General features: G+C 44.9%; 1 protein-coding gene across 5 annotated transcripts in view; it reads left to right on the top strand.

The window, feature by feature from the left end:
- The first annotated feature begins 13,989 nt into the window (after positions 1-13,989).
- Positions 13,990-20,648, top strand: part of LOC138503504 (embryonic protein UVS.2-like) — a 275,168-nt gene continuing 268,509 nt past the window's right edge. For 3 of the 5 annotated variants that reach the window (XM_069623289.1, XM_069623288.1, XM_069623285.1), the window contains exons 1-2: positions 13,990-14,196; positions 14,583-14,610. In XM_069623289.1, coding sequence (XP_069479390.1) covers positions 14,128-14,196; positions 14,583-14,610 — 97 coding nt within the window. In that variant the 5' untranslated portion in view covers positions 13,990-14,127. The remainder of the gene's footprint in view (positions 14,197-14,582; positions 14,611-20,648) is intronic. The other 2 variants (XM_069623286.1, XM_069623287.1) reach the window with 1 other exon arrangement.

Raw genomic sequence — 20,648 nt, 5'->3', positions numbered from 1 at the left:
TTCTGATGTAATTGTCGATCCGTTTTGTGGTGGCAGCTTCCAAAATAGACGATGTACCGTTTAGTTCCACTCAATAATAATTTGGCATTTATATAGCGGTATAAACCTTCAGGTATCTGAGCGCTGCTTATGATTACCCACAGTGTGTGGTGCTCACTTATCGACCTTGGAAGGATGAAATGCTGAGTTTGGCCCTGATGGGATTCGAAACTGCGTTAGCAAGTTCTGCACGGATGTTAAAGCAAGCGCTCGACTCGCTGTGCCACTTGACCGGCTACATTGACTTTAACTAAACAAGTGCTACTTTCGTCCCTTGTAGCTGGAAAAGCCAGAGCGGGTTCAGCGGCTGCAGAGCTTAATGCTTTTGTGAGGCAGCCCTCGGGATGTTTAAGAAACCTTTCATTTGCCTCGCACGTGCAATGTATTCTGTCGATGCTTCATGTATAGCTTGCCTCTATGTTCTTTGCGCAAATGTTTGTTTATATTGTTTTGACTGTGCTTTTGCATGCTCATTAACTTACAGCACAGTAATTTTAAATGACTTAAAGTCTAAAAAGTTAATTTATTTTCTTAAAAATGTTCTCAGCCTCTGATTGCCTGCTTTGCACGTGCACTGAGGTGTGCTTTTTGTGTGGGAGAGTTTTCTTAGGGCATGCTAATATAACATAATTGCGCTTTCGAGCAGGACGAGGGAAACGATCGAAAAACAAGCAGGTAATTTCCATGCGTGCATTTTACTTCGACCGCCTTGCATGAGGAGCGCTCGAACAAAACAGGTCATTTCAATTTAATCATGTATTTTTTCAAAATTGGTTTCAACTGCATGTTAACATAATGCCGATGGATTTTTAAGATTAGCTTGAAGGTGTCTTTTACGAATCCTTAAATCCCCAAGTACACATTTTACGAGTGCTGGAAATTGAAACGCGAGGTTGCTTTTCTGTCGCTCATTCTTTGTTTTGGTCGGCTGCCAATGTGATGTTTATTTAAAACACACTGGCCTGAAAGCATTTCCCTTTGCCTCGCAGCCCGATGCGGGAGCTCACTCACTTGATAAGGTGAAACAGAAAACGCCGCCTGCGTCGGGGATGCTTCGATTTCTTCCGCTCGTTAAGCCGTACCCCACGGCTGCACATGTGCCCTGAGTTCCTCTGAGACTCTCTTTGTTCGTCAATTTTGCCGTTCTTGTGTCCAGGGACAGATTAATTTTCGAACAGTACAATGCTCAAGGAAAGTTAGCAAAGGTGTCGGAATGGAAACAATATTATGCCTCCTATCGTAACAATTGTATGTGTATTGGCCTACGCCAAGTTGTCTAAACATCATATGCAAACAAACTCCACGGCAAGGTCTTGACCTTAGAGAAAGCAATGTAAGTCGCCATCATGGATTAAGCCGCCATTTTAGGTTCTCTTGTTATATGGAAGTCACCCTGAATATCAAAATGGAGGCCGAATGACATTCTGAGTAAGATTCTGGCCTTTGTGACCTCCGTACACATGAATAATTAATATGCCGGCAGGCCACCTGTCGGGTCGCGAACTGAGACCTTGTCCTACTGTTGACCTATATGTAAATGTACAACTATATCAGTGAAACTAATCAAAATGCATATATTACAGGATTGACCTGGCAAGGAACCCATAGGCCCGGCTCATACAATGGTTAACCCGCGAGAGGGTTGGCCAAGGGCTGGACAAACTGTATAAAAGGCCCAGGTATTCCAATGTACGGTCTCTCACTAACACATCGAACCCTCGTTGAAGTTCTTTATGTTACTCTGAGAGCCGAATAGCTATCCGTTTGTCAATTGACTTGGTAACTGTTGTAGCTTTTAAATAAAGCACTTGTATGGTCTTTGTAACCTGTGTTGGTGTGTTTCTTTCTGGGCTTCCCGGCCTCATATTATTTTTCTGTTTCCACAGTTGGCGCCCGAATAGGGACCCTCAAGATTGATGCCGGATCATTGATGTTGACGCAGACTATCGAACCGGGATCGGACGGTGTGATACTGCGGGCCCGACCGAACGAGACGCGATACCTCGGCAGCGCTGCACGATCCGATCCTTGGACGATAGTCGTGTGGTCTGACACGGCATCTTGACGAGGGTCCATTTTTGAGGCGGGCAGATTTGTCGAAACCGCCAAACACAAGGTAATATTCATTAGGTAAGTTCTTTGGTAAACCGTACGGTCCTCCTTAGGTTTGGTCAGGTGCAGTCGTGACACGACTCTTAATTTAACCCTGACAATTTGAATTTGGCGTATTGTATCTGCAGACACAATTATTGACCAGGTAACACCAATTTTTTGTGAAATGCCTGGGAAATTGTCTAGCTGCCTTAGGGCTCTGTTCCGCAGCGATCGACAATCTTTGGAATTTAGCCACCCGGCACCACAGGAGGGGTCGCCGGCATGTACTATGTACTGTAAGTATGGCATTCGAAGTATAGTATTTAATGATATTTGGCACAGACAAACCAGACATGCCTCCGAATTTCAGTGGCCAATCAATGGTAGTTTCGAGATCCCCCGAATTGAATACCTAGAATCAGTCTTGCTAAAAAAGAAGGCCAGACCTGCAGCAGTTGATGTTTTGCAGAATTGTAAAAAAGAAGCGTTGCAGCAGCTTAAAAGTAGGGATAAACATGCACGCCGTCATAAAACAAATGCCGAAAAGGCGTTGTTATATGATAAGGAAAAACATTCGGAGTCAGTCAAAAATATGGATAGGACTTTCTCACTCGGTATCCAGAAAATGTATCCCTCTAAAGATTTTCATGCTTCTGAAGAATTTATTGAAAAATTGTTAAACGAACGCAGGCCTGGTGCCTCTGCGCCACCTCCGTATGATCCTCTCCCTGGTGCTCTGCCCATTTCTGTTGTTATTTCTGATGTTATTCCTGTTCCCCCTGTACAACCTACTGTTCCTATTCTCTAGTTGTTGTTCCTCCACCTATCCTACCACCCCTTCCTCTTGCGCCGATAGTTGCACCCTCATTGAATTTGCCCACACCTCTGCTCCCGAGTGGTTCTGTATTGACTGAAGTTGATCGGGGTGCGAGGTCAAAGATTGTCACTCGAAATACTCTTTCTGCAGACAAGAAACAGGAATTTTTTGCATGGGCTAAGCACTGTATAGAAACAAGTGATCAAGTTAACGTTTTTTCCACATTATCAAATATGGGCAATTTTCCCGAGAAAAATGTTTTTATCGAAGGTTTGGGGACTCATTTATGTGTAATGTGGGGTAGATTAGATAATACGGATCTCCCACAAGGGGTGAGGGATCTAAATACTTTAGCACTTTCGAGGGACACAGAGGAGAAAGTACATGGTCATGTTGAGAGATTGTTTGAGTATAGGAGGGACTTTGAAAAATTACGGGATGAGGATGGTGAAGACGACAGTATGTATGTACAGAAACGGTTCCTTCCGTGTCATAGATTGGCATCTGAGGAAGTACGAATTTGTACCAAAGATGCGATTCGATGGATCTCGGATTCATAGATACCGCCGGATGAAGTATATGACACGTATAGTCAGCATACAGTAGGAATGCAGAGGAAGGTGATTCAGGTAATGGTACAGTACCTACAGGATGAATGTGCAAGGAAGAAGGTTAGTTGTCCTATAGAGTTATTGGGTATTTGTAAGAGGGCTTTTTCGCCCGACACTTCTTCAGCTGCCTTAGCGCTCGACCTGGCTCTGTTGCTTAGTAAGCGGTCAGAGTTACCTATATCTCAGTTGCCTATGAGAGAGGTTCCTCCGACATTTGTCCCAAAGGTTGAGATTCCCGCTAACGTTGGGACTGGTGCACCCGCTGTGGACATCCCTGCACATTATGTATCGCAATTTGTTCACGTCCCGTTTTCCCGACAGGAAGTGAACACTATTAGACAATCAATTCCCGATATTAGAAAAAACCCAACAGGATTCTACAAAGAGATAGAGTCCGTTTTGCAGTCCTCTGTGTTCACCTTAAGTGATATTGACTTGCTATTCCCTGTACTCCTGCCCGTAGATTTATGGAAGCAGGTTCGAACAATAGACGATGTGCCAGGGTTGGGAGATACGTGGGCTAACATGACTAGGTTTGATGGGGAAAGTCCAGCTGGTGAGAAACCACCTCAGGTAATACTTACTTTGCCTGATAGAATTGTCGCAAAATTGAAAACCATAATTCCTGAGAAAATAATTATTTGGGACAAGCTTACGGCCTGTGTTCAAGGAAAAACTGAAGGTGCCACCGAGTTCTTTAATAGATTCAAACAGGTATTCTCTGACTTCAGTGGACAGGACTTGGGCACAGAGTCTGGGAAAAGGTTGTTTGTGGACAAATTTGTACGTGGATTGTTGCCCGACATCCAGTGACAGATTATGTCCTCTGAGAGCGCTTGGCAGGCGAAAATCCCAATCTGAAGTTTTGCACATGGCTCAGTATTATGAGAACCGTGTTAATAATGAAAAAGAAAAAAATAGAGAAGAGGAAAGGAGATTTGAAGACTAAAGTATTGTTACAACACATTGTTAGAAATCCCAGAGGAGGTACTTCACAGACCAGAGGTCAGTATGTCCCAAAAGGAAATGCTCCTTTGGGTCCTGTGAATGTTAATCAATGTGCTTATTGCCGCCAGGAAGGTCATTGGCGAGCACAGTGCCCCGTCCTTCGCCCAAGGTCAAACAATACATTTGGGAGTATGGGTAGACGACCTAGAGGTCGCCCCAGAGCGGGGGGCCCTGATAGAGGTCAGTTCTCACAAGATCCTCAGCAACCTTTTTCACGGGAAAATCAGACTTCGAGTGTGGACACGAGAAACATATTTGGTCACCCTTCTGCTGCCTACCTTTCTGAAGAGCTTCCTTCCGACGACATTTTATTTCGTTAGGACTGCCCGAAGCAGGGTTTGGAACCTTCACCTATTCCCGTTAATCAGAAAGGTCCCTACGTTGAATTGTTAGTGGGGAATAGGAAACATCAGTTTTTGATAGACACTGGAGCACAGAAGTGCTCCATTGATCATTCCCGGGTTCCAAACATTCCACTGTCAGGGCAAACAAATGTTTCTGTAGGGTTTTCTGGCATACCAATTGCTTGCCGGTTTCTTCACCGGTGTCTGTTTCTCTGGGTCCCTTCACGGACCATTGTCCCTTCCTCCTGACTTCGAACTGTGGAGAGAATTAGCTGGGGTTAAATTTGTGGAAGAAACTGAATGCAGTAATTCATTGTTCCTCTGACGGAGTGCGACTGACGGTTTCACCACAGCAACTTCCCAATTCTCAGTTTCTGACTCGACCATTGCCTCCTGAGTTTAGCGTTGTTCCGGAATGTTTGTGGGCGGTTGACGACAATGATGTCGGGGTGCTACAGATGGAACCCGTTAAAATAGCTTTGAAACATGGAGTTAAACTACCACGCATTCTGCAATATAAAATATCAGTTGAGGGCGAACGTGCTTTGAAGTGCATTGTCTCCGATTTTGTGCATCGAGGAGTGATTGAAGAGATTGCAGGTAGTTTATGTAACAGCCCGATTTTGCCTGTATACAAGAAAGGCGACAATGCAATCCCATACCGTTTCATAATTGATCTTCGTGCTATTAACAAAGTTGTTGCCCCACAATTTCCAATTGTGCCTGATGTAACAACGATACTAACAATGATCCCTGCTACAGCTACGCACTTTAGTGTTGTGGATCTAAAGAATGCTTTCTTTAGTATTCCTATACACAAGGAGAGTAGATATTTGTTCGCGTTCACCTTGGGAGGACGTTCATTCACATTTACTCATGCACCTCAAGGGTATACTGAAAGTCCAAGCATTTATAGTAGGGCTTTGAAAGAGCAGCTTGATACCCTTGAATTGCCACCTACTTGTACATTGCTTCAGTATGTCGATGACTTACTTTTAGCTGCAGATTCTGAAAGTGCTTGTAAAGAAGGCACTGTATTGTTGCTTATTCATCTGGCTGAAAACGGTCATAAAGCTTCGCTCAAAAAATTTCAATATTGTTGTCAGGAGGTCGCCTATTTAGGCTACCTCCTGTCAAAGGAGGGGAGAAGATTGACACCCGAAAGAATAAAACACATTTCTGGCATGTCTGTTCCAAATACATAGAAGGAAGTCAGAGCCTTAATAGGTATGGCTTCTTACTGTAGGTTGTGGATCCCGAACTTTTCACTAGTGATAAAACCGATGTTGGCTTTGACAAAGAAGGGCATTTCTTTGCCGCTGCCATGGAAATCGGAACGTCAACGATCATTTGAGCTTCTCAAAACCGCGTTATGCTCTGCACCGGTTCTGGGTACTCCAAATTATGACAAGGTCTTTGTGTTGTTTGTGCATGAATGTGATGGATGTGCTTTGGCTGTGTTAACTCAGGAACACGGAGGGAAGAATAGGCCTTGCGGCTACTACTCTTCCACCCTTGATCCTGTCGCATGCGCTTTGCCAAGATGTTTGCGAGCTGTCGCTGCTGCTGCCAGGTCTGTAAAAAAGAGTGAGGGAATGGTCCTAGGCCATGATTTAATTTTGATGGTACCTCACTCTGTAGATGTCCTATTGAATAAACCCAAATGCAACACCTCACCTCTGCACGGCTGACAAGGTATGAATTAATTCTGTTTGCCCCTCACATTCAAATTAAGAGGTGTTGTGTTCTTAATCCGGCTGAACTCCTACCTCTCCCGCAAAATACTGTTTGCGGTGACGAAGAATTACATGACTGCCTGTATACTACTGAACAGGAAACGAAGGGCAGGATAGACCTTATAGATACTCCTTTGGGTAATGCGGAAGGGGAGCTGTTTTGTGATGGCTCCTGCTTCAAACTCCCAGATGGTACATCTACAGCTGCCTACGCAGTTACTATGTTGAGTACGGTTGTTGAAACTAAGAGAATTCCGCATAACTCCGCGCAGGCCGCAGAGATTATAGCGTTGACCCGAGCTTGTGAACTCTCTGAAGGGCATACAGTAAACATATATACTGATAGCCAGTACGCCTTTGGGGTGGCTCACAACTTTGGGAGGCTCTGGTCGGAAAGAGGGTTCCTAACCTCACATGGGACCAAGATTCAGCATGGTCCCCTGATAGTGCAATTGCTCTCGGCACTCTCACTCCCTAGGCAGTTAGCAATCATGAAATGTGCAGCACATCGTAAGGTTGTAGATGATGTGGGAAAAGGGAACGCTTTTGCTGACCAGATAGCCAGGCAAACGGCCACAGACCTTAGCACAGACATGTATGCTCTAAGGGAAACAAAAGATGCCTATGTAAAGGATGAGGGTATTGGGTCTGTGCGAGATATCCAAACTGATGCCACAATAGAAGAATCTAAAAGGTGGGCCGAAGGGATGGGGAAACTGGATGACGATGGGTGTTGGGTGGATACATCTGAAGGGAAATGGTTGCTCCCTGATTCATATGTGCTGGCAATGGTTACGATGGCACACGGTCCTACGCATGTGTGTGCTCAACAGATCACGAAAATGTTAGAACAAGTCTGGGTGAATGATAACATTTTGAAGATTGCGCAGCGACATGTTCAGAATTGTATGATTTGCTTACAACACAATGTGGGGAAGGGGACAGTAACTCCAAGGGGTAGCTTTGGGCCCCCTTCTGTTCTCTTCGAGGTCATCCACTTTCATTTTATTGAGATGGAACGGTGTAACAATCTAAAATATGTTCTTGTGATTATTTGTGCCTTTAATAAATGGGATGAGGCTTTCCCCGTTAAGGATGCTACTGCCATGACCACTGCAAAGACTATGGTAAAGGAATTCTTTCCACGATTTGGGCTACCTAGGGTAATTTGGTCGGACAACGGTCCCCATGTTGTTGCAGCAGTAATTTTGCAGATATGCACAGCGTTACACATTGAAAAGCGATTTCACTTGGCTAGACATCCTCAAAGTGCTGGCTTGGTAGAGAGACATAATGGTATCCTAAAGAATAAGCTTGCAAAAACATGTGCCGGCACCAAACTGAAATGGCCAGATGCCTTACCTATTGTATTGTTAGCCATGCGTACCACACCTCAAACTAAGACTGGGCTCTCTCCATTTGAGGTAGTGATGGGGAGACCTGCTAACATTTGGGGCCTTCCGAAGCCCAAAACTCTGAGGGAGGTCGAAAATGTATTGCTTGTAGACTACTGTAACCAGTTGACTAAAAATCTGTATCTCGTTTATCATCAGGTCCAATCAGCTTTACCTGTATGGTTTACGGGCCCAGGACACAACATTCAGCCTGGAAGTTGGGTCCCAGTGAAGGCCTACGAAAGGTCTTCCTGTCTTGCGCCTCGCTGGCGGGAACCCTACTAGGTGCTGTTGGTCACCCAGACAGCAGTGCGGGTGGCTGGAAAGAAGCATTGGATCCACGTGACGCATGTCAAGAAACTTCCTCACCCGACGCCACACGTTACAGAAGAAGCAGAACCCCTCGCTGATGCTACAATCTCTGATCCTGGAGTAGCAAACAGAGCTGTGAGTGTGTCAGAGAATTTCTCTGAGCCCGTGGAGCTTGGGGAACAGTCCATTTCGTCTCTGCACTCTTTGAAAAGGTCACTTCCGGAAAACACTGTTTCAAGTTCTGCGACTTCCGCGGCCTCCGATACGTTGCTTCCCTCAGGAAGTGACATTACCCTATTTCCGGATCAAACAGTACTGGGTACCACCAGGTACGACCTTCAACGAAGAAAATAGAACTACGGCACGGGTTTTGCCTGTGCATCTGGAAAGAAAAAGTTATTGAGAGTTTTTTCTCTTGCAAAAGGAAGTTTTTTGAAAAAAAGGAAAAAAGGGATTCTGCTGGCTAGGGTTGGGGAAGGACTAAGAAGTCGCGCGACCGTAGTGTTGCCAGCAACGAACATTGGGGTCGTCGATTGAGAAACTACGATGCCTGCCACCTCCACCACTGCTGCTCGCATTGGACTTGTAAATAAGGGGTGACCAACTCGGACAACGAACAATGTGCCTGGGCCCCGAAAACGTATTGCTGTGTTGTGTTAATAATAATAGTTACTGCTGTGGGACTTTGGTACTTCGAAGAAATGTACTCTCTAAAACCTCTACTGCCAATTGAGATTGTACCTACTGCTTTGACTCCCTCTGTACACCTTCACACTTTGTCACCTAGACACTCCCAGCATAGACGAAAGTACCATAATAACACTTTAATAATAATAATGAATTCAACACATGCCATTTTTAATAAGAGTAATTGCTGGATTTGCACCATTTACCGCAACATGGGAACAAGGGGCTAGGATGGTATATTCACCCTTTACCTTTAACGACTGCTTGCTATGCCTCTCTTAGAGCACTATTCTTTGGCCGTTGGAATGATAGCATCTCAGGGAACTTTGATGGAACTAATTTAAATGATTTTGAGAAACGTGAATTGACTCCCCTGGGATGCTCGCTTTTTGCAAATAGAAGTAAACCTAATGTTGCTTCTATTAGGCCATCTGATAAACTATCTCTTCCTTTTCAAACTCTAATTTCCTTTAAAATGGCTCCGATAGGCAATAAGGACGCTGTGCCTCCTTCCTACTCTATTAATCATAGCCCCGATTCAGTTCCCTTTTGTGTACAAAGAAATGGCACTCGGTCAATGGGAGATTTTGAAGGTTGTGTGAACATTGTAAATTTGACCGGGGAGAACAGGCCTCTGTATGTAGGGGGGCCTGTCTATTTCGTTTGTGGTCGTTCAGCATTTCCCTGGCTGCCCAAGGATTGGCAGGGAACCTGTTATTTAGGAATCCTGTTACCTGGGGTATTTATAGCTAGTACATTGGAAGTTTCTAAGGCTCGCCGATGGCGGGACGAGAACGGAGATACCCCTGTGCAAGTATTGGGAGATATAGCAAAATCAGTTGTGCCATTTTGGGGACAGATAGCAAATTCTGAAAATATTAGGGGGCTAGCAAGGGTACTGGAGAGAACCATCAACCGGACCATGGATACACTCTACAATATGACACTAGAACAGAAAGCAATAAGATTGGTAGCACTCCAAAATCAGATGGCATTAGATGTCATCCTGGCAGAACGTGGTGGAGTATGCAAATTAGTGGAGTCCGCTTGCTGTGTTTTTGTACCAGATTCCTCACCGACAATTTTCAAAGCAATTCAGAACTTGCACATCCTTAGTTCAGAAGTGCATGTTCCTGTGGGAGGTTGGAGTATTAGTGCTTGGTTCTGGGATTCTCTACGATTCTGGGGTTGGAAGGTGCTTTCTGTTATACTGGTTATTTTGGGAATCCTGCTATTCCTTTGTTGCTGTTTCCAATGTCTACCTAGTATATGTGCAATGCTAGGGGGATGTTGTGCTCAGGCAGTGAGCACAGTAGGGCACAAAATGTATGCCCCAGATACAGCATCTAAAGAGTTTGTGTTACAAGAGGTTCTAATGGCTATAGATATTACGGATAATGATTCAGGATGTATGGACGACAATGCATGGAGTTATTTACAAATATATTAGAAATGATATTAGCACTTGGCATAGGCCAAAAGGAGGGTTTGTCGGAATTGAAACAATATTATGCCTCCTATCGTAACAATTGTATGTGTATTGGCCTACGCCAAGTTGTCTAAACATCATATGCGAACAAACTCCACAGCAAGGTCTTGACCTTAGAGAAAGCAATGTAAGTCGCCATCCTGGATTAAGCCGCCATTTTAGGTTCTCTTGTTATATGGAAGTCACCCTGAATATCAAAATGGAGGCCGAATGACATTCTGAGTAAGATTCTGGCCGTTGTGACCTCCGTACACATGAATATGCCTGCAGGCCACCTGTTGGGGTCGCGAGCTGAGACCTTGTCCTACCGTTGACCTATATGTAAATGTACAACTATATCAGTGAAACTAATCGAAATGCATATATTACAGGATTGACCTGGCAAGGAACCCATAGGCCCGGCTCATAGAATGGTTAACCCGCGAGAGGGTTGGCCAAGGGCTGGACAAACTGTATAAAAGGCCCAGGTATTCCAATGTACGGTCTCTCACTAACACATCGAACCCTCGTTGAAGTTCTTTATGTTACTCTGAGAGCCGAGTAGCTATCCGTTTGTCAATTGACTTGGTAACTGTTGTAGCTTTTAAATAAAGCACTTGTATGTCCTTTGTAACCTGTGTTGGTGTGTTTCTTTCTGGGCTTCCCGGCCTCATATTATTTTTCTGTTTCCACAAAGGCTCTGCTGCGGTTGCAGTGGACTTTGGTTTCAGAGTAAAGCAGAAGAAGAAGAGTGGAGGGCGCTGAGTGGACAGCGAGCCTCCTGACCAATAAAAAAGAAGAAGAGACTCTGAGTGAACCGAGTACTCTTTGGTTTGGGTCCCCGTGCAGGGTCCACAAACTGATTTGTCTTTGGCTGCAGCAGCCATTATATAGGACCCAGGGGCTGTCCCTTTGGTCATTCTGTGTGGTGGGGGCTGTGGTGCCAGCCCCAGCCAGCATCTGCTGACAGCTAATTACACCTTATGGTGCCTGAGCCTAGCTCCCCTGCCCACTTCCTACCTTTGGTGGGCCCTGATGTTTTTCATCCCTGTGTGGGTAGGGCAGGGTGTTGATTAACACTCTGCCCTTCCCTCTGTGTTTCCTGGTGCAGCGACTGTGCTCGCCTTTGTAGTATTATGGTAGAGAGGGGGAAGTGCTGGCCCATTTGTTGGGCTGCTGCTCCCCCTCTCCCCTGCCTAGCCAGCCATGGGACACTGGTTACCCTGCCTCGCTTTGGGAGGCCCTGCAGTATTGCCCATTCTATGTTCACACGCAGCATCTATAGGTGCTGAAACACACCTAGAGTGATTCACCCATATAGTCCATAAAACCATCAACAACACAATTACTCACAAAGACACAGTATAATCATACAGCCACGACCACCCGTGACTCTGTATCCCTTATGGACACTATCTACCCAGTGCGCACAACCAAATCCATCACAACCCCACTCAACACACTAACACCAACACAAAACACTATCACACAGCCGAGGCACTGAATTTTGCCCATACCGTTACAACACACGTGGCCTCCGCACAAACTCTCACATGCAAAACAAGACTTACAGACGCCAGTTTCTCCTGGTTCTGAACCTAGCCTCTAACCATTTTTTCACTAACCTCCACACACCCCTCTTGCAGAGCCATGCGAGTGCCTGGAGACTGCCCTTGAGTGGTAGCAGCATGCGCTATAAATCAGCATAACATAATGTCTATGAGAAGAAAAGGGTCCCAAACATAGTTTTGTTCTGTTTTAGGGTAGATATGTTCGGTTTAGCAGTTAAAGAGTGTAGAAGCTGAGGTATCACTACATATTATCCCCACCAAAAATATCGCCGTATATATGGTCGTCTGGAATGGCCATAGGTGATATTTTTGGGGGGGATCATTTTTGGGGTATTTGGAAGTGGGTGTTGTGGGGGTGTCCTCCGGTCCTTTAAAAATAATGCAGGGGTGTCCTCCGCAGGTTCCATGCCTTAATATTGCTGCAAACATATGGCGATATTTTTGTATGGTGATATTTTTGTGGGGATATTAACACATGGAAGCGAAGCTGACTATCAATTGGCCGTGCATTTCAGTTAAGGCTGGAGTCGGACATGGAATGGGCTATTATAACAAGGTAGGGCTCTCTCTCCGCCTTTCAAGTACAATGGGTTAGTCAGATGCCCAACTAGCCAGCAGGTCATTTGAAATCAAATTTGGATAGTTTAAGGCATTCACCCTCCAAAATAATTCCTTTTACGAACGACCTACGGTTTGTTTTGTGTACTGGGACGAAGAAGTATGACATTGGTGCGTGCTCATGTGCACAGGATGTAGCGTGACTGTTTATCGCCCTGGGCTTCTCTAGCGATGGCACAAAGAGGTGCAGCGAGAGGAAGTGCTGGCTTGTCAACATGGTACTCCAGGAAGACTGTGCAGGTGGTCGATGTGATTATTCTGCACCCGCTAGATTGCGCCCTCCCTCTCTTTTATCCGCCAGGGACCGGTGTGCTGCTTAGGCAGTATTTTTCTTTTCCCACATACCATTTTGATCAGCAGGTAAAGAATGTGTTGCAGTAGGTTGGAGCACATTGCATTGGATTGAGCAGGGGCTCAACGTTTTGGGTCATTGGAAGGGAGATGTCTTGATGATTTATGTTAGGGTCCTTGGTTCGGGGCGGAACAGTGAGGTGTCAGGCCAGGGGCTTTTAGAGCAATCCTCAATGGTCCCTGCAAGCGGAGAGTGGGTCTGGGGGTCTGGTCGGTGTAAGGGCTCCCATATTTCATTAAGGCCCATCCTGGAGCGTGGGGGGCGATGGCCACAGACATTCCCCCACTCTCTGTTATGTAATGATAACGTAATTGATGATGTAATGATGATGCAATTGATGAAATACCTGTCTGATGATGCAATTTATGAATGGCCTTGTCGCATTTTGGTAATGTAAGATATATTATAAATGTGACCTATGCCTTCCAACAATGAACATTGTGTCACTCACTGGCCCTGTTGCCTAAATCGCCCAAGAGCCACTCAGTTGGTGCTGTCTACTGTTTAAATAGTGTTTAGTGTTATTGTAATATTCACATCTACACATATTGTTCTGATTTTGAACCTCCATGAGTGTTCTAATTTCAAGATTTGAAAATCCGACAATGCCTAAGCAAACGATGAAAACTTCACAGAAGTGTGTTCTTTACAGGTACGTGCAGACAAGGGTGCTCCCTTCTGCCATATGAACAAGGCCTCCTGCTGCCGCCTAGAAGGCACATTACTGTTTCTGCATAAACAAGGTTAGTGCGTTCGACCTCCTGACCATTGAGCCCTCTGCCGCCAACGGCATCCCCTGCTGCCTCGTAAACGTAATGCCTGAGTCATTTGCTCCCTTGAGCGGGACTTTCCAGCTGACGAGAGCCCTGACCCAAAACACTAATTAGTGTCGCTTGCGGCCGGAATGTCCACTCTGACATCTTTCAGCCGCCGGCACTTCTCGTTGTAGTCGTGACTTTCTGTCTCTTTGTTTGGGTGGGCGGTCACTGGACAGACTGGGCCCACCCTCTTCCCTCCGAAAATATAAAGGGGCGAGCGAACTCAATGCATTAACAAAACACACACATCTTCCAACCATGGAGCTGGGGACGGGACTCGTGGCCTTCGCCTGCCTGCTGGGCTGTGCCTTGGCCTTTCCACTATCGGTGAGTGTCTGGGCTGCTTAACCGCTTCACCTTTCTTCAGAAAAACTAACCCGCCTGCGACCTTCTTGCCAGCACTTGCGCCGTCTCTCGGGTCTGGAGCGGGACGAAGATGAATGATATAATATGATGTGGCATTTATGAAGCGCTCTTGCCTTTGTCTTGTTTCTAGGCGCGACAAGACAAGGAGGGGAAAACAGGGGAGGACAAAATAACGATCTTTCTAACTAGGCCTTGTGTTATTCATATCGCAAGTGCGGGGAATGGGGACCTGCAGTTAAGTACGCAATGCAAGCGTGTGGGGGAGGGGGTGTTTTTTTCCGGTGTGCCACCTTCATATCACTGTAAGGTTTAGAAATAACACGGGCTGTTCTGTGTTTCTTTTACAGGTCACCGAGACAGCCAGCAACACAACAGGTTTGTGCGACGTTTTTGTTATTATACACGGCTATCGTTAGGTTGGGGCCATGCTGGATTTGCCTGCATCATGACTCCAAGTACGAATTTCTGCATGTATGTGCTCGTGTGATTCTTTCGGATACTCAGGTGTGTGCAGCTGGCTTTAGCTTTTGCAAGTGGCACCTGTTGGTGCGGGGCAGCTGATGCCACCTTTAGCTAAAGGGACTTGGGGAGCGCAATGCAAAGCTTCGCTACTCCCATTTTATAATATGTCTCACTCACGCCCCATCAAGCACACCCTCACACGCGCGCCACCCCTGCCTGTCTCCGTCTCTCTTCTTCTTCTAGTTCTTCCACTGGTTCCCCCACTCAGCATCCTTTTCTCTTCATTTGCCTAGCATTTCTTTCCTTCTTTCCTTGTTTATTTCTTTCCCCGCCCTTACCCCTCTTCAGTTATTCTCCCTTCCTAGTCCTATTTTTTCACTTTTCTTTCTTTGCTCTCTCATGTACTCTTTCTGCTACTGTCCCTCTCTCTCCCCTTCCTTCCTGTTCCTGTTTCTGTCTTATTTTTTATTTTCATAATTCTTTCTCCAACGCTTACAATCGGCGCATACACTGTACAATTATCACTATGAAGCACTAGTGGCTTACCTATATGTTGACATTAAGTATGCTCATAGTAGGGTTAAGATAGTAAAAGTGTTGCATCAAGTTAGCATACATCCTAAAAAGTTAACTCATGTTTAACAGTTGCAAAAACATACAATCCACTCAGCGAGAAACTCCACTCTTTAAGTCAAGCAGACATCGCTCCAGCACAGCTCCGCTTTAAATAATAGCCAGTCAAAAAGAGCAATTTAAACACAAGAGATATCACTCATATCTCAGTTTTAAATGATAGTAAACAACAGTCTCTTTAACAGATGAAATATCATTTACAGTCTCCTACTACAGGAGGAAAGGAGCAGGGCCGGCCTTAGGGCAGGGCGGGCCGGGCGACCACCCCAGCACCGTTAGCCCCCCCCGCCACCAGCTTAGGGGAGTCTTTCAAGTGCTCTCCAAAACTGGTGTGGTGGGAGAAGGCAAAAGCATCAGCACCCTATTGAGATGATTACCTCCCCAATCCGACGAGGGAGCGAGGCCGTTTCCATTAGAATAGGGCGCTCATGCGTTAGCATGAGAGCCCTATTCCAGTGATTAACTCCCTGCTGAGGCTCAGGAGCAGGGAGTTTTAAAGAAATGAGACCCCTCTCCCCTGCATTGAACAGGGGAGCACGGGGTAGGCAGACACATTTTTCTTAAACCACCAAGGGTGCTGTCGCCGCTAAAGCCAACCCTGGGAATGAGGCAACTGCTCCCTTTCTTCTTTAGCAATGGTTGCCGGAATCTTATATTGCTCTTTAGAATTGTTTACAGTTTTCAGTTTCTGGCTATACATCCCAGTGGCAGCAGGTACATTTTTTGATTGGAGTGGTGTAAATATTTCCCCCAAAAATGCCAGAGCGACTAAGTGAAGCGATGAAGTGAAAACCATTCAAGAGGTGTTGAGTGGGATTCCTCCCCCACACCTGAGAATTTTTTTATATTATGGCTTCAAATTGTGCATTTTAGAGCACATTTTTTTTAATGAAAAACTGGCTAAAAAGCCAAACAGTTTGCAATTTGTTTTGTAGGGTAACTCATTAAAAAATCCAATAGATGCAAGTCACTGACAGTGCACAGGAACATTTCCCCAACACATTTTCATGATGTCTTTGCCCACAATATATGCCAGTATAAAAACATTTTCAACCTGGCTGTTCCCATACATTTCCATGCTGGCTGCACCAATATATGTCAGTATTCCCATATAAGAACATACTCCTATTTGCTTTGCACATAATGCCAGTAATGATAGTATAAGAAAACATGCCCATGCTTGTTCTGCCAGTATATGCTGTATCCCACATAAGAACATAATCCAGTTGGTTTTACTGTTAAAAATTCCATGCCACAGTTTAAAACCATGTGCAAACTGGCTGCATCAACACGACAGTCTAGCCACTTAATAACACATATCATGCTTGCTTTATCAAAGTTGCCCAATACAAATGATCATGTCACAGTAAGAAATGGCTAGACTGCTTGCACCAAAATGCCAGTCTAGCCAAGTAATAATACTCATGCTTTCTTTATCAAAGATGCCCAATACAAAATGCCATGCTACAGTTAGAAATGGATAGACTGGCTGCATGAAAATGTCAGTTTAGCTACAAAATAAAACTTATCATGCATGCTTTTTTATAGATGCCCAGTAGAAAATGACATGCCACCCCGTAGCCCCTCAGCACCTCGCACACACACACAATCAATATACAATCATGGTATATTCTACTGGATCATCTATGCCCAGTAGAAACATGCTGTGCCTGCCACCTAATGCCCACAGTGCCTCAAAAGAGGTGCTGACTGGCCAGTGGAGAGGGATGTTGTGGAACAATGGCATTTGCATATTTGCATAACCCCCCGACCCTGCACCGGTCATAAACAGCTGAAGCCCACCACAAACACATTCACACAACATAGACTTGCTCATGTACAGACACACCCATCATCATCCAGTTACTCATTGTAATGGGTTATTTATAACTCGCTTACTACCCAGAGGTTGCTAAGCGTGGACCCGGGGATTGAGCCTGTGTTGCCCCTCATCTTCTTGCTTTCAAGACGAGTACATTGCCACTGAGCTATCCACCCGAGACTGATTCCACACAACACAAGCATGCACGCATGCACAAACATTTAAATTAATGTACCTTCTGACCCAGTCCTGAAGATTCCTCCCAGGGCTCTAGCTCCCATGTAGGACGAACAGGAAAGCAAAGCAAAGAGTGCTTCCTGGTTGCTGCACATGAGCAAGGGCCAGAGCGCTGATGATGAAGAGCCCCGCTCCGTTTGTATGTGCGGCGAGGTGCAGGAGCACCCCCTCACACATGGAAACATGCAGTTCCACAGCAAGCATTAGGGTGACCCACCTTTGTTTGAAGCATAAACCATACTTGGAGCCCTGCCTACACTTTTAGAAGCCACGCTCCCTTTGCAGGCCCCTTTTATAGATTTGAAATCTATAGTGCAATCGCAATGGGAGTGAAAGAAATATGCTTGTATTTTTTTAACATACTAAATTAGTTTTTAAAAGCAATCTACATTATTGAAATAAAAATGAATTAAGTAAGGCTGAAAATTACATTTCACTAAATTATATAAATTATATTACATATATTTTGACGGTAAGACAGTTAGGCAGGTTCATTGTTCTCTGCTCTCTGCTGCCATCTTTGTGTGATCTGTAGGTGGCAGGTACAAAACCCGGCAAGGCCAGCCCAGACTTTCATGAGATCGATAAATGAGTACCAACTTCAGGGGCCAGATTACAGAAACATTGCACTGGTGCAAGTGCAAAGTTGCAGAGTAGTAATAGCACTAGGGAAAATTTTGTCAGGGTGCAAAATTGCAGTGAAAATGCATCTTTTTTGCACGAGGACAATTTTAGCCCTGGTGTTTTTAATAAGCCAAACTTTACTTGTGGTGCAATGGTTTTCTAATGTTTCCCTGTGTTTTTAAAAATAGGTCAAACGTTGCCCTAGTGCTAATTCTGGCAACTTTGCACTTGCACCAGTGCACAGTTTCTGTAATCTGGCCCCAGATGGATGATATTGTATGTGCATGTTCTATGAAAAGTGCTTTAGTGAAAGCGCAATAATACATAACCCATTTCCTAGCTAGCAACCTATAAACTGTGAATAATAATGGTGCCACTCTCAGTTGCTGTTGATTAGCTTTATAGATCTGCAGAGAAGAGACTACATTCCAAGAAAGCCTAAAGCATTGAGAAGTGGTCCCATAACGTGGCTGACATCTCTCACCACGCACTGGCTGTTAATTTAACTTCGGTTTGCATTCTGGGACTTGTAGATTAGCTTTTCGTAAATGTTTGTACCACAAATCAAATTCATATTGATATTGGACTAAAAGCAAACCCTGTCCACTTGTCGGCTTCTTTCCCTTCACTGCCTCCTTTACATGGTGCTTGTGAAGCAGAAATGTATTTTAATGAGCGTTGTTTGCTTTTTGCATTATTGAAAAAAGGCATCCAGCACATTGTCTTGCATATCTGTAAATACATTGTGCAGTTCTGAAGAAGAAAAACACAGTGGTTTTGCTTTCCAACAAGCAGACATCTTTGTAAATTGCTTTACATATAAAGCGGGCCTTCTATTTCACAAATGAATCAAATAGCTTGGGAGACCTGGTGTCTACATATGGGCTGTGAAAAATAACAGCCCCAACGTTACTGCTTTGCATGAAGAGTTGGAGCTTTGCGCATGAAAGCGTCACTTAAGGTAAACTTCCCAAAATACCCAATTTTACATTAGTTAATGTCTACTGGGCGGCCTTTATCTAACAGAGCTGTAAATCATAGCTCGAAGGAACACTGCAGAAAGTCCTTTCAGCTCTGGCTGACACACCTTAAAACCCCAGTCGCTTGCACAGGCTTATGTGCCTTCAAACTCTGAATGCCCAGGACACAGATAAAATACAGGCGTATTGTCTGTTAACCGGATAACCGGACAAAGCTCTCAAAATATGGGGTGTCCGGAATGAACCCGAGAAGGTGGCAAACCTAACCAGCATCCCCAAAGGGCCATACAAGGCTGTAGAAAAAAAATACCCCCGTCTTTGCATGGCCTATTGGACATGTGTGATTGGGGACCAGAACTGTCGGAAACCGGGTTTCCCTTTGACAGTTGAAGCGAGCCCATGAGTGCTCCTTCAGCTGCAAAAAATAGCTGAGAGAGCACTCATTGTTTTCACTGGCTGGCTCCTTGGCTCCTCCATAATGGGCGAGGGTGCCTGTGGGTCAGCGCATACTCACCCATTATGGACAAGCAGCCACTGGCATATCCTCAATTAATGTATGCCCAAGGTCAGTTTGGCTGGAGATGAAGTACTGTTGACTATGAAGTCATTTACATGAACAGCAGTGCTGGTAATGAAGTGATTTTGAGTACATTAAGGGATCCAGAGACACGCCTTACTGTGGAAGGCTACAGGGGTAGATCAGTAGGTTGAGGACCTGTTGCTGAGATACATTATATATTTAAAAGTGGCTGTGAATCTTATGACTTTTTGCAATTCCGTATAAAAAAACAAGTACTATGAAGTGTCCAAGGGATGGGTTGGTTTGGTTGCTTGCTTATATTTACTGCCCGGGTGGGTGTATACTGCCCCAGTAGTGAAAATCAAATGCTGGCACCCATGAGCACACAGTGTAGTTTCCTAATAACTGCTGTCAGCACAATAGAAGCATTTATTTGTGATTAAGCAGTTTGAAAAGCATAGAACATATTTTGCAATGTAACGCGATAAAACACAAAGGAAGGGAAACAAACATCACAGGATATTTGCGTTATAGTCAAACAAAAAAACAAAGCACAGTTTAAAGAAAACTAGTGGATGTAAGTTTCAGATGCAAGTTTCAGTTTGGAAATGTCTTTTTAGTTTTTTCTGTGAAAGTATAAGCTGCACATTTGGAAAACAATGGCGTGCCCAGCATGTAGGACGCCTACTCCTAGCAGTGATGGCCCCCACCCCAGTGATATTCCTAGCCTATTGATTCCAGAAAGAATGTGGGCGAAGCAAAGCTCCGGCAAACGCGCGAATGACAGCTGTGCAAATGAGCACCTTTATGACTATTGAAAAGAGTTCTCTGCCAGAGAGGAGGGGGGCACATGTCAACAATTAGGGGGGCAATGCAGCCGCCCTCTCGTCGGGTGCCTCTGTCAAGCACACACAGACGTAGTGCCCTGCACATGGGACAAAAATAGTCCCTGGCACATAAAAAAAGAGGTCCTCAGTGCAGAAAAGTGACCCTCAAACCTCATCCATGAATTGCACCAATTCAGGACTTTACAGAAAATGCTACATATGGAGGGATAACGGTGTTTGTTGCATGCAATGTTTTGTGAAAAACACTTGAGAAAACCAGTGATGGCAACACACATGTCTAGCCTTAG

The sequence above is a fragment of the Ambystoma mexicanum genome, chromosome 11, assembly GCF_040938575.1.
Source record: "Ambystoma mexicanum isolate Mex_15411 chromosome 11, UKY_AmexF1_1, whole genome shotgun sequence".
Taxonomy (NCBI): domain Eukaryota; kingdom Metazoa; phylum Chordata; class Amphibia; order Caudata; family Ambystomatidae; genus Ambystoma; species Ambystoma mexicanum.
Note: the sequence above shows the minus strand (reverse complement) of the source record. Positions and strands in the feature narration are given on the sequence as shown.